The 13559-nt window shown below is 45.6% G+C and overlaps 1 protein-coding gene across 10 annotated transcripts in view; it reads left to right on the forward strand.

The window, feature by feature from the left end:
* Positions 1-4733: 4733 nt before the first annotated feature.
* The window catches only part of SYT17 (synaptotagmin 17), a 35980-nt gene continuing 27154 nt past the window's right edge, over positions 4734-13559 (forward strand). For 3 of the 10 annotated variants that reach the window (XM_083474380.1, XM_083474383.1, XM_083474384.1), the window contains exon 1: positions 10323-10846. Coding sequence is in view for 4 of the 10 variants with exons in the window: in XM_083474383.1 (XP_083330509.1) it covers positions 10832-10846 (15 nt within the window). In the remaining 6 variants the exon portion in view is untranslated. Of the gene's footprint in view, positions 5390-6410; positions 6639-10322; positions 10847-13559 lie in introns of those variants that run through there. The other 7 variants (XM_083474385.1, XM_083474386.1, XM_083474382.1 and 4 more) reach the window with 6 other exon arrangements.

A 13559-nucleotide genomic window follows, 5' to 3' on the forward strand; every position in this document is an offset into this window, starting at 1 on the left:
CTGAATCACTGAAGATCAATCCTTTTATCCAGGCTTCCTCAACCTTGGCCCGCCAGATGTTTTTATCCTACAACTCCCATGATCCCTAGCTAGCAGGACCAGTGGTCAGGGATGCTGGGAATTGTAGTCTCAAAACATCTGGAGGGCTGAGGTTGAGGAAGCCTGCTTTTATCTGTGCACAAGATAGGTTACATTTGGGATATTTGCCATGAGGCAGTGATCTGCCTGTGGTTGATGCTCCACATATTTATATTATCAAACGAGTGCCGGATTTTCAGTGTGAGTCATGAATTGTTTGAACTTGTCTCCACTGGGAGAACAGTTAAGAGCACAGTAAGTGGGGAATGGCAATACGAAAAAGAGACGAATCGCTGCGATTTATGAAAGGGAATGCAGGGAAGTGGCCACCTGTGGTTTGGAAACCGTATTTAAGATACTTTTTACTGTGCTGCTGAAAGAAAAGAGGATTAAACAAAAACACACACGGGCACCTCCAATTAGGATGTGGCGGACGGCCTGATAACAAGCAATATCCATCTCGGAAGCTGGACCAACGCTGAGGCAGCTTCTGAGGTAAAACTGGGTCGTGGTTTAAAACACATCATTAAACGGACATAGGAAGGGGACAAAATGCAGCCATCTTGTTATTTGCTTTATTAATGTGTAGAATTCAAAAAGCAGAAAAGAAAATTAGCAGGAGGATAGTATGGTACAAGAACAAGAGCAAGGAACCTCAAGGGCTGGATGCGGCCTTCTAGGCCTCTCTCTCTGGCTCTTGGGTCTCTCTCCAGGCCAATCCCCTCACTAGTTCCATTGGGCATGCCAAGTGTTTTTGCCTGGCTGGAATATGTCCATGTACTCTGATCATGCTTCTTGCATGTCTCAATGGAGGGTAGAGAATGTGCATGCATTAGAAATCATGTGGAGACAGATGGTGTTCATGTATTCATCCCATGTCCAGAATGGAAACTAACCCAGGAATACGATCAGTATTGTCTATTGTTGCTGTTTTCAACCCACAAACAATACATGTTTGATTATGTTTCCTCCCTGTCCACTGCCATTTTGTTTTCTTTCCATTGGTCAGAATGGGGTAGAATAACATAATGGTAATGTGATTAATTTCATAAAATTATGCCACAAGATAAATAAGCTTTGTTGTTGTTGTTGTTAACAGCACTGCGTGCAGCAAAACATAAGTTGGAAAGAAAACAGATGCCTTCTTACACCTGTAATTCTGCATTAGACCAAGGGTCCATCAATGTCATGTCATAGCCAGGGCATTCTTCATCAGAGGAGGCCCTGGAGACCCCAGCCTTACACCAAGCCCTGGATCAGGCTTCATATGGGGGGTGAGGAGTCAGGATCCTGCAGTGATGCCAAGGAGGGGTGATCTGCACCCAGAGTGACATTGAGGCCAAACAGGTCCCAAGGGAAAGGCAGATGGAAACCCAGAGACACACCTGACCACAAGCAAGGACTATTTGGGTTTTAAGGGGTCCTGGGAAGTGAGACCCTCCTCTCAAGGAGACCTTTGGAGGAAAAGGAGTTGATAGGAGTCAGTTGAGGCTGGAATATGGTTCCAGCAGCTCCAGCTCAAAACCCCCAGTGTTGGGCAGAAAGAGCTGCTGAAACAATGTGGTGTAATGGTTAGTGTGTTAGACTGTGTCCTGGGAGACCAAGGTTAAAATCCCCTCTCAGCCATGAAGCTCACTGGGTGACTGTGGGCCAGTCACCATCTCTTAGCCTAATCTATCTCACAGGGTTGTTGTGAGGATGAAATGGGGAGGTGGAGAACCATGTACACCACCTTGAGCTCCCTGGAAGAAAAAGTGGTATATAAATGTAATAATGTAATAATAATAATAATAATAAGAAGAAGAAGAAGAAGAAGAAGATATGACTGCTTGGGTGGTGTTAAGGCCCAGCCCAACCATGAGGCAAAATGAAGCAGCCACCTGAGGTGGAAAGATCTTCCCAGCAACAGGGCAGGGTGGGGCGGCACTCCCCATTTTGCCTCAGATGGCAAAATGAGACGCACAGGCCCTCCTGGTGTTGGTTTGGCCGCTTAAGTATAAGTGCTTTAGTCTGAACATCAGGAATTGAGGGAATGACAACTGGCAAGGAAGAGCTAAAACAGTGATGGTGAACCTTCCAGATGTTTCTGAAGTACAAGGCACACCATCCGAAACCACTGGCCATGCTGCCTGGGGTTCATTGGAGTTGTAGTCCTCTAGATGATGTTAAACTCTTTGGATCCCCACTCCATCCTATGCTCAGGCTGTGTAGATAAAACCATCTATCCTAAAGACACCACAGACTATGCTGAACTTCATTCCAAGGAAACCAAACCCTGGGCAAAGAGCTTGGAGCCTCTTACTGCTTAGGTGGCGTGTAATAATATATTAAGGAAATGTATGCACAACACTGGTGAAAATCGCATACTAAAGTGCCTCCTGATAGGGGAAATGGCTTGCAAAGATGCGTATTACCAGTCAAAACTGCATGAAAAGTGTGCTTATTGGGAGAAATTTGCCATAAAATACTGGTGAATTTTCACGAGGATTTAAAACAAGCAAGGAAACCCCAAATTGCTGCAGAAATGTGGAGGCTGAACTGAAGGCTAGAAAAATGAGACACTGAGAGAAACTGAACCTGGCAGGTTCACTGATCCCCTCTGAGGAAGGGTGGCAACAGACCCAGCCGTTGCTTGGAGCACGGCTGCCACAACCACCTATGCCCTCCAGAGCCCACTGAAAGAGGAGGGAGGGCCCCACTAGATGGCACTTTGCCCACAGCTCCCGTAAACCTGGAACCAGACCTGGTGGTTCGCTACCTCCATTCAATATAAAGTGGGAGTTGGGAAAATTCAGCTCTGTGCAGCTCAGTATTTTTTCCTCTAGATGTCACCCTTCTGCAATCCGGCCCCCAGACGTGCTGCACCGGCTCATTTGAAAGCACTCTTCTAGTCCACAAGAAAGAGCGGGAACTAGTGGGAAATCCTACCCTTCTCTGTGTTAAGCAATAGTGTAAACTAACAGCTTATTTAAAACAAAACCTGGTGTGTATACACACATGCAAATAGTTTTGAAAAATCAAAGTTTGTGAAGACCCATGAGAAAAGGTGTTCCTTTTCTGCTTGGCAAACAAAGGCAAAGATGAAAGGGGCTGAGGAGAGGTTGAACACAAGCGTGGGGCAGAAGGCCTGAGACCAGCCCTGCGTCCCTTGTGACTAAGGCCACAGTCACACCAAACATTTAAAGTGCTGTGATATCACTTTAAAAGGTCATGGCTCCCCCCCAAAGCATTGTGGGAGCTGTCATTTGTTAAGGATGCTGAGAGTTCCCAGAATTCTTTGGGGGATGTCATGACTGTTTGTCCCCGTAATCAATGTAGCTGCTGTGTTCTGCATCAGCTGCTGCCTCCAGACTAACCCCAAGGGTATAAGTCATACCCAGAACATGTTCATTAGTGCGATACAACGAGTAACAACTGCAGTCTTGGTTTAGAAAAGGAAGAGTTTCCAGGTCAGAGGTTACTACAGGTCCCTCCAGACTGGTTTCTTCTTATAAACAAGCAAACGGTATATTCTGCAACGTGCCACTGATGATGTAGCAATAATGAATTCGTGGTAGACCATCCACACATCGTTCTGGATAGCCAACACATCATTGTGCTTTATTAGTTGTTCTGCAATGCTTTCCTAGTGTTGCTGCATTATTGCCATCTGGAGGGGGCACTTTTTCACTACAGTGTCGGACAAAACAAACTGGAATAGTTTATATGCTCTATGTGGGGCTTCCCTTGCACCAGATCCGGAAGCTGGAGTTGGTGCAGAATGTCTGTGGGATAGCTCAGTCAATAGAGCAAGAGACTCTTAATCTCAGGGTTGTGGGTTCGAGCCCCACGTTGGGCAAAGCAATTCCTGCATTGCAAGGGATTGGACTAGATGATCCTCATGGTCCCTTGTCAGCACATGACATATCTGCTCAGAAATCTGCACTGGCTGCCAATTTGCTGCTGGGCCAGGTTCAAGGTGTTACTATTAGTATATAAAGCCCTAACAACTTGGGACCAGTTTACCTGCTAGATTGCCTTACTGTTTATATGTTCACTCAATCCAAAAACTTCAGTCTGCAGTCCATATTTGTTATCAATCTTTTAATGTGGCAGGACCTACACTTTGGAACTCCCCGCCTATGGATACCAGGCAGGCGCCCTCACTATACTCTTTTTGGCTCCAGCCAAAAACATTTTTGTTCGGCAAACTTATCCAGATATCTGGAATGCTGGTGTGCTTTTAATTTATTGCTGCTTTTAGTTTTCAATAGTTGTTTTGTTTTTTACCAACAGTTTTATTGGTGTATTCTTTTTGAAAGCCACTTTGAGGCCTTTTGCAATCAAGTGATGTGTGAATGTTACGAAATAACATTTTGTTGTGATGTAAAAAGTTACAGCAGGAAGTTACAGGGCACACACTGATTGGCAAACAAAGCAGCATGCCTACCCTAAAACTTTTGCAGGTGCAAAGATTATCGAAAGTGTGGGATTGCAGATACCTGCCCCAATGCTTTCATGAACGCAAAATGCACAATAAGACATCTGGATGGGCTCTCTAAGTATCAAGTAGATTTGGCTTCTGCTGCTGTCATATCACAAATTCAGTACTTAAATGAGTTGAGCTGGATCAAACTGTATGTAAATTTCACATTGGTTACCTCTCTGCATAGTTTTAACACCCCAATCGTTCTCAATCTGTTGTATCCATGACAGTTTGCCAGGGAGCCAAGATTTCCTGTTTGGTTGCCGAAACGTCCCTTCAAACTCCCTCTCCCTCTCTGCGTTGACCCTCCCACGTGTTGCTATTTGGCAACTCCTCCATCTGCCAACAGACAGATGGAGTGCTTCTGTTTCCAGGAGATGCTTCCTCCTGATACATCCTTGGGGTTTTAAACCGAGTTCTCCTTTATAAAAAAAAAAATGCACGGAGAGAGAAGGGAATCCAAGTTTCAAAAAAACCCCCACCGTACTTGGGGTGCCAATACAAGCTAGGGGAAATTTGCCACGTGCCAAGGAGAAGCAAGAAGAAATGGGTGTCTGTGGATTCATGCAGTGACTGGGGGCAAGGGGGAACCCACCCCTCCAGGAGGAGAGAGCCTTGCATCTTGGAACAGCAGGCAACAGGGAACAAGAGAGCGGACCACAAAGTGAAATCCATTACGAGGACTGCAGGTGGCTGCCCAGTTCGTGAGAGAGAGAGGAGAGATGATTATCCTTACTGAACGAACAAATCATGTCTTTGTTGGCTGTTGAGGGCAGAGAGAGACACCAGGATCTGGATATGCCAGAGGCGAAGATGAAGCCTGAAGAAGATGGCAGATATATGCAGGTAGGTCTTGAGTAATATTGGGAAGAAAAGGATGTGTTCTGGGCAGGAAGCAGGTGCAGCATGGAGGTTAGCTCGTTGGGAGCAAGTGGATGAGTTGCATGTTCAACTAGGCCCTCCAGGCCGCTCCATATGGCCTTCAGATCTTTTGCCAGACCACACCCCTCTCTGGCTCTGCCTTGCCTGGCTGGAAGGTGCCCCAGAATGCTGATCATGCTTCCTGCTTGTCTGGATGGAGGCTAGAGGGAGCTGTGGGAGGGTTTGTTGAAACTAATCTGCTGTACAAAGGTAAAATTTGCATTGTTCGGCCCACTTTTGCTTCTCACCGTGTCCACAAATGGCATGTGGCCCTCGGAAGGTTACCCACAAGGGAATGTGGCCCTTGAGCTGGAAAGTGTTCCCTGGCCCTGACCTAAGAGAAACTGGTGACTCCATCTCACACTGGAAGAAAGAGATGAGGAATTAGCACTATGGGGCTCATTCACCTGGGAAGGTAGCTCATCTAGGAGAAGGTACAATATACCTTCCAACATTTTCGTCCCTAAAATTGGGATGTCAGGAGGGGCGTGCATTCCAGTCTGGCACTCTGGTGATTGTCAGCAGGGTCGCAGCAGAACACTAGACTGAAAAACGGGACATTCTGGGGTCCGAACAGAAGCTGGGATTGGCTTCTGCGATCCAGGATGCCCCGCTTAAAATGGGACACTTGCAGGGTATGCATACAAGAGGGAACTTAGGAAGAGGCATCATTCAGAGTCAGACCATTGATCCATCTCGCTCAGGATGTCACCAGCCCTACCTGGAGATGCCAGAGATTTCACCTGGGGCCTTCTACATGTAAACCAGATACCCTACCACTCAGCTACAGTCCTTCCCCTAACTGAAGGGCTGGCCAGCCCAAACAGAGAGGCAGCCTCAAACTTCCATGAGTTTCATTGTCTCTCAGACCTGGGACCCAGAGAGGCATCTCCCAATGGCTGTGCTCTTTACAGGAAGGCCTCTACTTTCCTCCATCCTGACATTGGGGTGGGGGCTGGAGGAGGCAGCAGCCCTGGCGGGGCTGTTGAGCTGCTGTTGGCACTTGCCTCCTCGTGTGTGAGCAAAAAGAGAAGGTGCGAGCATGCTCAGTTATACAGTATGCATTTGGCAAAGCCTGGACAGCATGCTTATTTCCTGTCTCCACATTCTTTTCTGCCTGCGTTTCTGGGACTGATAGATCTAAATGTCTTCTGTGTTTGAGAGAGCTGGAATTGTGAGTACTTGCTCTTATCTGGGGTTGCATAGAGTTGTTTCCAGAAGGCAAAAGGATAAGGGGTGTTGTGGCTGAGCTTTGCAGGGAGGGAGACAAGCTTCGGGACTCAGGGCAGTAGCTCAGTGGTGGAACATCTGCCTTGCATGCAGAAGGTCTCAGGTTCAATCCTCAGCATTGCCAGATAGGGCTCAGAGAGAAACCTCTCCCAGAAATCCTGGAGAGCAGCTGCCAGTCCGTGCAGACACTACTGAGCTAGATTGGACCAGTGACTCAATACAAGGCAGCTTCAAAATGCTGCTGTTGTTCCGTTGTCTGTCTTTGTATTGTCACTCTTGATTGTTAGTCATAATCCCCAAGCCGCCGGGCTCTTTTCTCCCTAAAAATATCTGCCTGGCAGAGGCAATATTTGTGTGGCTGAAGCTTGTGGTCTCCTGACTCAGATTAAACCCTTTTCCTGGGTTCGTGGAAAACACGGTTTTTGCTAGAGGCAGTCTCTGAAAACTACTGGCATTGATATCACACTGGCTTTGAATTCATAAGGTCCCACGTTCAACACTTGGCACATCTAGGTAGATCTGAGAAGGACTCTAGTCTAAAATGCTGGATAGCTGCTGCCGATCATTAGAGACAATGCCAAGATAGATGGACCAGCACTCTGACTTGGCACTATGCCATCTCCAAAGGATTCCCACAGTCAGATTCTCAACAGCCTGTTTCCCTGAAGGAAGCGCTACTGAAATGCTTAGGACTTACTATTGAGTTAGATCTGCATAGGATTGTGACTGAGCCTGTGCTTCTCTGGCCTAGCAAGGTCTCAGGGTCATAATAATCGGATCCCTTTAATAAATGTCCTGAGTGGTCGTTTGACGGCGTTGTCGCTGCTGTCTGTTGACATCCTATGCAAACAGCTTTGGAGAGCTGCTCAGATGGTGGCGGGGGGTGGGGGAGAACCATGTAGAAATGTTTTAAGTAATTAAATACAGTGGTACCTTGGTTTAGAACCATAATCTGTTCTGGAGGTCTGTTTGTAAACCAAAACAGGTTGTAACCCAAGGTGGGGTTTCGCCAATGGGTCCTCCAAAAAAAATTCATTCGGAATCCAAAAAAAGGTTGCAAACCGGGACATGCACTTCCGAGTTTGATGAGTTTATAATCCAAAACGTATGCAAACCAAGGTACCACTGTAAATTACAGAAGCAATGAATATTGTTTTAATTAGACTGCACACACTTTTTCTTGCTTTAAAGAATCTGGCTGCAGAAGTGGGCCAAGTACTATGGCAGGGGAGGGGAGCCTGCAGCCCATGGGATATTACTAGACTCCAACAATGATGAGTGTTGTTTCCCTGACCATTGGCTGTGCTGCCTATTATTGATGGAAGTTGGGAGTCCAGCAACATATGAAGGGCATTTACCAACTGCAGGGCCATCCTGTCTACTCAGAAGTAAGTTCCACGGAGTTCAATGGGGCTTACTACTGGATAAGTGGGTGTGGGATTGCTCTGCCTATCATTCTTTCAGTTTATAAATTAGTTTTTTATTAAGGATTTTCTTCTGTTACAAAACAAACAAACAAGGAAAAGTACATGTAGTTTCCCAAAATTCAATTCACTGAGTCTTTTTCATGGTTTATTTACATTCGGTATCATAGAATTGTAGAGTTGGAAGGGATCATAGGGGTCATCTAGTCCAACCCCCTGCAATGCAGGAATCTTTTGCTCAAGGTGGGGCTCGAACTCACAACCCTGAGATTAAAAGTCTCATGCTCTACTAACTGAGCTATCCCATATAGTTATGACACTGTTGTCATAGATAAGTTGAAATAGTTAAAGGGTAGTAAAAGAGTGATAAGGGAGGCCTAGACCTATAGCACCTCTCTGTGTCCCATCTGCTTTGCTCCAGAGCAGTGGTTCTCAAAGTGGGTAGGTCTGCCCCCTGGGGGTGATGGGATTATATGGGGGTGCTAAAAGGCGAGGGAGAGGCAGGGGAGATGTAAATGTCTCTCATACTTTGAAAAGCTGGTATCTCTGTGTCAAGTTCATCAGTTCTGTTGAATTAAACTTAATAGTTTTAACTGGATGTTGAACGAATGTGCAATTACCGTATTTTCCCATTTATAAGACGCCCCCATGTATAAGACACCCCCTATTTTGGGGGACTCGATTTAAGAAAATGGGGGGAGATGGACCAGAGTATAAGACGCCCCCTAATTTTTGACATTATTTTTTAGGGAAAAAACCTAGTCTTATACATGGAAAAATACGGTAATTGTTGCAGTTTTGAATTTTATTGTGTGATTACCTTCCTTAGTGGGCCATGCAAACCATTATTCTGAATATATATATTTTAATAGGTTAGGGGGCACTGGTTATGTGTTTAGAAACTAGCTCAGGGGTCAGCAAACTTTTTCAGCAGGGGGCCGGTCCACTGTCCCTCAGATCTTGTGGGGGCCGGACTATATTTTTTGGGGGGGAATGAACAAATTCCTATGCCCCACAAATAACCCAGAGATGCATTTTAAATAAAAGGACGCATTGTACTAATGTAAAAAAACACTGGTTCCCGGACTGTCTGTGGGCCGGATTTAGAAGGTGATTGGGCCAGATCCAGCCCAATTTACTGTTTGATTGTACTGACACCTGTAAAAAAACAACCCACCCAGGTATTTAAAAATATTCAAAAGGTTATTAAAATCAACAGTAGTTAAACAGAGATAGAACATATGCAATGTCTATATGTCTACAAAGGCTTGCTTAAACAAAAAAATGCTTTAAGCAGGTGCTGAAAACATATTGGTAGCAGTGTCTAAGCAAGAATGTTTTTAGCAAGCACTGTAAAGAGGACTGTGGTGGCAATGTCAATAGGCAGGGAGTGCCAAAGGTTGGGAGCTGCCACACTGAAAAAACGATTTCTGACAATAATAATAATAATAATAATAATAATAATAATAATAATAATTTATTATTTATACCCCGCCCATCTGGCTGGGTTTCCCCAGCCACTCTGGGCGGCTTCCAAAAGAATATTAAAATACTATGATACATCAAACATTAAAAGCTTCCCTAAACAGGGCTGCCACAAGCGTGGAATGAGTATTATGTTCCACAGAACAAAATGGCCGAGCGGTCATATATGGGGTAAGGGGCTCACACAAGTCTTACTGATCCCCCGCTTTATATACTAATAGTAACACATACTGAATACCACTCCAAAATAGCAATGCTCTGGATACACCTTTCTTCGCTGCTATACCCCACCTTCAGCAACAGCTGGGTGCAGAACAAGATTTAATGAGCTCAAGTTATAGGGGAGGATATTTTGGTTAAACATTATGAGGAATCTCTTGTGCAGTAGCACCTTTAAATGATGAAATCCATTTCTTGGTGGGCTCAACGATGCTTCAGATTGAATTCTGGGATTTAAAATATTTTTATTCCCTATATTATGTCTTCTTTTTAAAAAAACAAAACCAAAAAAACTTCCATATACCAGCCTATAGCAACCTGGTGAGATGTATTGGTCTGGAGAAGGCTGCCCTATAGAAATGACTGGGTCACACCCGGTGTTTCAGTTCCGCGCCTGCTGCTCCAGCCGCGCGTGCGGTTCTCTCGCTCCCCCTAGCGGCGAGTGCAATACATATATTATATACAGTATTAAAATTCACCATCCTTGCAGAGAATTCCTCTTTCGGCTGCTCTCCTCCGCTGCTTAACGCTGCACGTGTTGCGCGCTGCAGGCAAGGGAGAGAAGCCACCCACTCTCTTCGTTTGCCCTTCCCCGGTTTTCGCTTGTAAAGGTCATTCCCCTCCCCCTTGGCTGGAGAGGTCGGGGGATCAAGAGGTTTCCCCCCCCCCCCGGGAGGGGTGTGGCAGAAGGCTGGGAGGCAGATTGCTGACCATGCCTAGAAGGTGGCTTGTTAAAGGAGAAAGATATAAAATAAATCTGAATTAAAGCATCCGGCGAAGGAGGTGCAGAGTGACCACCCGTTCTTCCAGCCAGCCCCCTGGGATTCCAGCTCATGCAACCCCCAGTTAAGCCAATGCAAAAGGAGCAAAAGCAACGAATCGGTGTTGGGAGCCGGCATGGTCAATCAAACAGTCCTCATTGAGCAAGCCAGGCACGTCTGTGTTCTATTGTTGAGGGCAGACGCCATGCACAGCCTGTGCGCGGACTAATGTGAGAGACCCGAGGAAGATGGCGTATATACAGGTAGGTCTGAGCAGCACCAGTGGGGAGAGAGAGAGATTATTGGGGGTGGCGGTGGCTGCAGACCCAGAGGTTGCGGTGTGGGGAGAGGCAGAGGGAGGGCAGCCTTTGCTTGCAAGGAACAGAACTAAAACAATGGCAAAAATCTTAATACAAAAAAAGCTGTCGAGGTTTTCTCCTTAGTTGCTACCTGGCAAAAGGGAGGACCCCCCATTACTCTGAAACTTGAGCGACTCGAGTTGTGAGTTTTCGAGTTGCTGACTTTGCTGGAAGAAATTGCAACCTGTAGCATACATTTCTTTTTTTTAAAGTAGCTGGCTGTAATTTTATTCTGCCTTGCCCTCCCTTCCTCCTTTCAATTTTATTGACTAGCAATCGTCAGAGTAGGAAAATAAAAGCCGTTGTTTTTGCTGGCGGTTGGGAGAAGCACTTGGAGGTTAATGGAAGAGCTCCATGGGGGGGGGGGGAACAAGGGTGGTTTTTTAATGAGGGAGGTGGGAAATGAGTCCCTGAGATGCTGCTCAAAGTTAATGGAATGATTGCGTGCAAAAATGGGGTTTGGTGAGAAATAGGTCTCTCAAATCATGCTGAAAGTGTGTGTGTGAGAGAGACAGATATATATATATATGTATATATGTATATATATATATATGTATTGTGCATGACTTTAAAAGTACATGGCTGCTACCCCATGGGTCTTTCATTATGTGTGCATATAAATAATGACATGTGGATAGGTGGTTTTTGTAAAAATACTTGCTACGTGTGTATTAGTGATTCTGGGTGCTCCATGAGGCTTCCCTTCTCTCCTCCCAGAGATGTGGTTGTGTGACGATTTGCATGTATGCCGTGGAAACCTGCAACTGAAGGAGAAGGTGTGTGAGAGAAATGTAAATAGAACAGAATTTGCACTCGAGGCTCTGGAGTAAAGCAGGTGAATCCTATTTGTGTGTGAAAACTCCTTTCGGATTTCACTTTGCTGTGACAGTCCAGAATTTTTGACTGCAGGCCATAGGCGTCAATTCCCTGGGGCCCTGGGTGCCCGAGCACCCACAAAATTCTCCATGAAGGAGCTGGGTAGCTGCAAATTTAGGTGCCAGGGCTATGCACGCTGCATGGCACCCATGGCCCCAGGCACCCACAGCCACGGGGCCAAACTGGTACTCCTGCTGCAGGCTATGTGATGGCAACACTGCGTTTCCCCTCCTTTTAAGGGACGCTTAAGGTTACCGTTAAACAAAACAGTATTAAAAAGGTGGTCTTTCCTCCCTTGAAAGCTTTTAAGCAGAGGTTGGATGTCCATCTGTCAAACTCACTGCTGGGGTGCATGGATGAGGTTGCTGGATTCTGCAGCGGAAAGGTGGTGAAAACACTATCAAGCATGAGCTGTCAGCAAGGAGGGCAAAGGGTCCTCAGACGTTTTAAGAAAGAAATCCCCAATTCTTCTGATTGATTTTATTGTGAGCATTCAATTCACTAAGGAAAGCATTTATTAATTAGCTAGCCTTTCTTCCAAGGCAGACTTTCAAATTTCAGCGGTATCCTATGTGAGGCCAAAATTCGGTGGTGCCCCGCCTCTCGCCTTCCATCCTGCTCAATTCACTGTGTCATAGTTGTGGTGCTCTGTGGCGCCCCCTAGGCTCGGTTCCCCTTGTAGTGGAACCGGTCATGTGGACCAAATCCATTTCTGAACCTGCCTTATACCAATGTGATATGTCAGGTGTGGGGAACATTTAACCCCCCTTCCAGCTGTTGCTGAACCTGCACCACCCCTGACCATTGGTCATGCTTGCTGGGGCTGATGAGAGCTGTAGTTCAGCAACATCTGGAGGGTCAAAAGTTCCTCGCTCCGGATCTCAGTATCAGCTGCACTAACTGGCAGAGGCTCTGCTGGGTTTCAGACAAGGGTAATGCCCAGTCTTACCTGACTATGCCGGGGAATGAACCTGTGATGTTATGCATGCAAAGCAGATGCTCTTCCACTGAGCTGTTATTATTATTATTTATTAAATTTGTATGCTGCCCTTCACTTGACGATCCCAGTTCACAACAAAAAAAATACAGAATGAGAACATGAAATACACAAAAAACCAAACCAACCAATAACTCCTCTCCCTCCAGCTCATTTGAAAGGCAATAGAATGTTTAACCTGCCAATGGCCTGGTTATAGAGAAATGTATTCACCTGACACCTAAAGATAGGTAGTGAAGGCGCCAGAGAGAAATTCATTTCAATTGATATATAAAGGTCAGTCTATCAAAGCGACACTTTCCAAAACAATATGCAAACCGAAAGACAGGTATCCTTCAGTATTTGCACTTATCCACATTTTGCAATGCACTTTCCTCACCAAGCAGTGTGTCCAGAAATGGATTTTTTTTCGGGAATGTGAAGATAAAAATGAATATATATACTGGTAAAAATAACATAAAAGAATGCATTATCTTGGGAAAGTGCTTGCAGAAATGTGTGCACGAGTCAAAACTGCATATAAAGATGTGTTTATTGGGTGAAATTTGAACCTAAACTGCTGGTGGGTTTTCATGAGGACTTATTTTCCCAAGTGTAATTTTTTGCAAAATGTGAAGAGCTGAATTTAAGATTGGGGAAAAGAATGAGAAATTGGGAGAGCCAAAATTGTCAGGTCTTTCCATTCCTTTGGATCACGCTGTGCACACTGGTGATTTAGGTCACCTTAAGTTGGTACAAGGGACT

This window comes from Podarcis liolepis, assembly GCF_965112155.1.
Source record: "Podarcis liolepis genome assembly, chromosome: 14".
NCBI classification, from domain to species: Eukaryota; Metazoa; Chordata; class Lepidosauria; order Squamata; family Lacertidae; genus Podarcis; species Podarcis liolepis.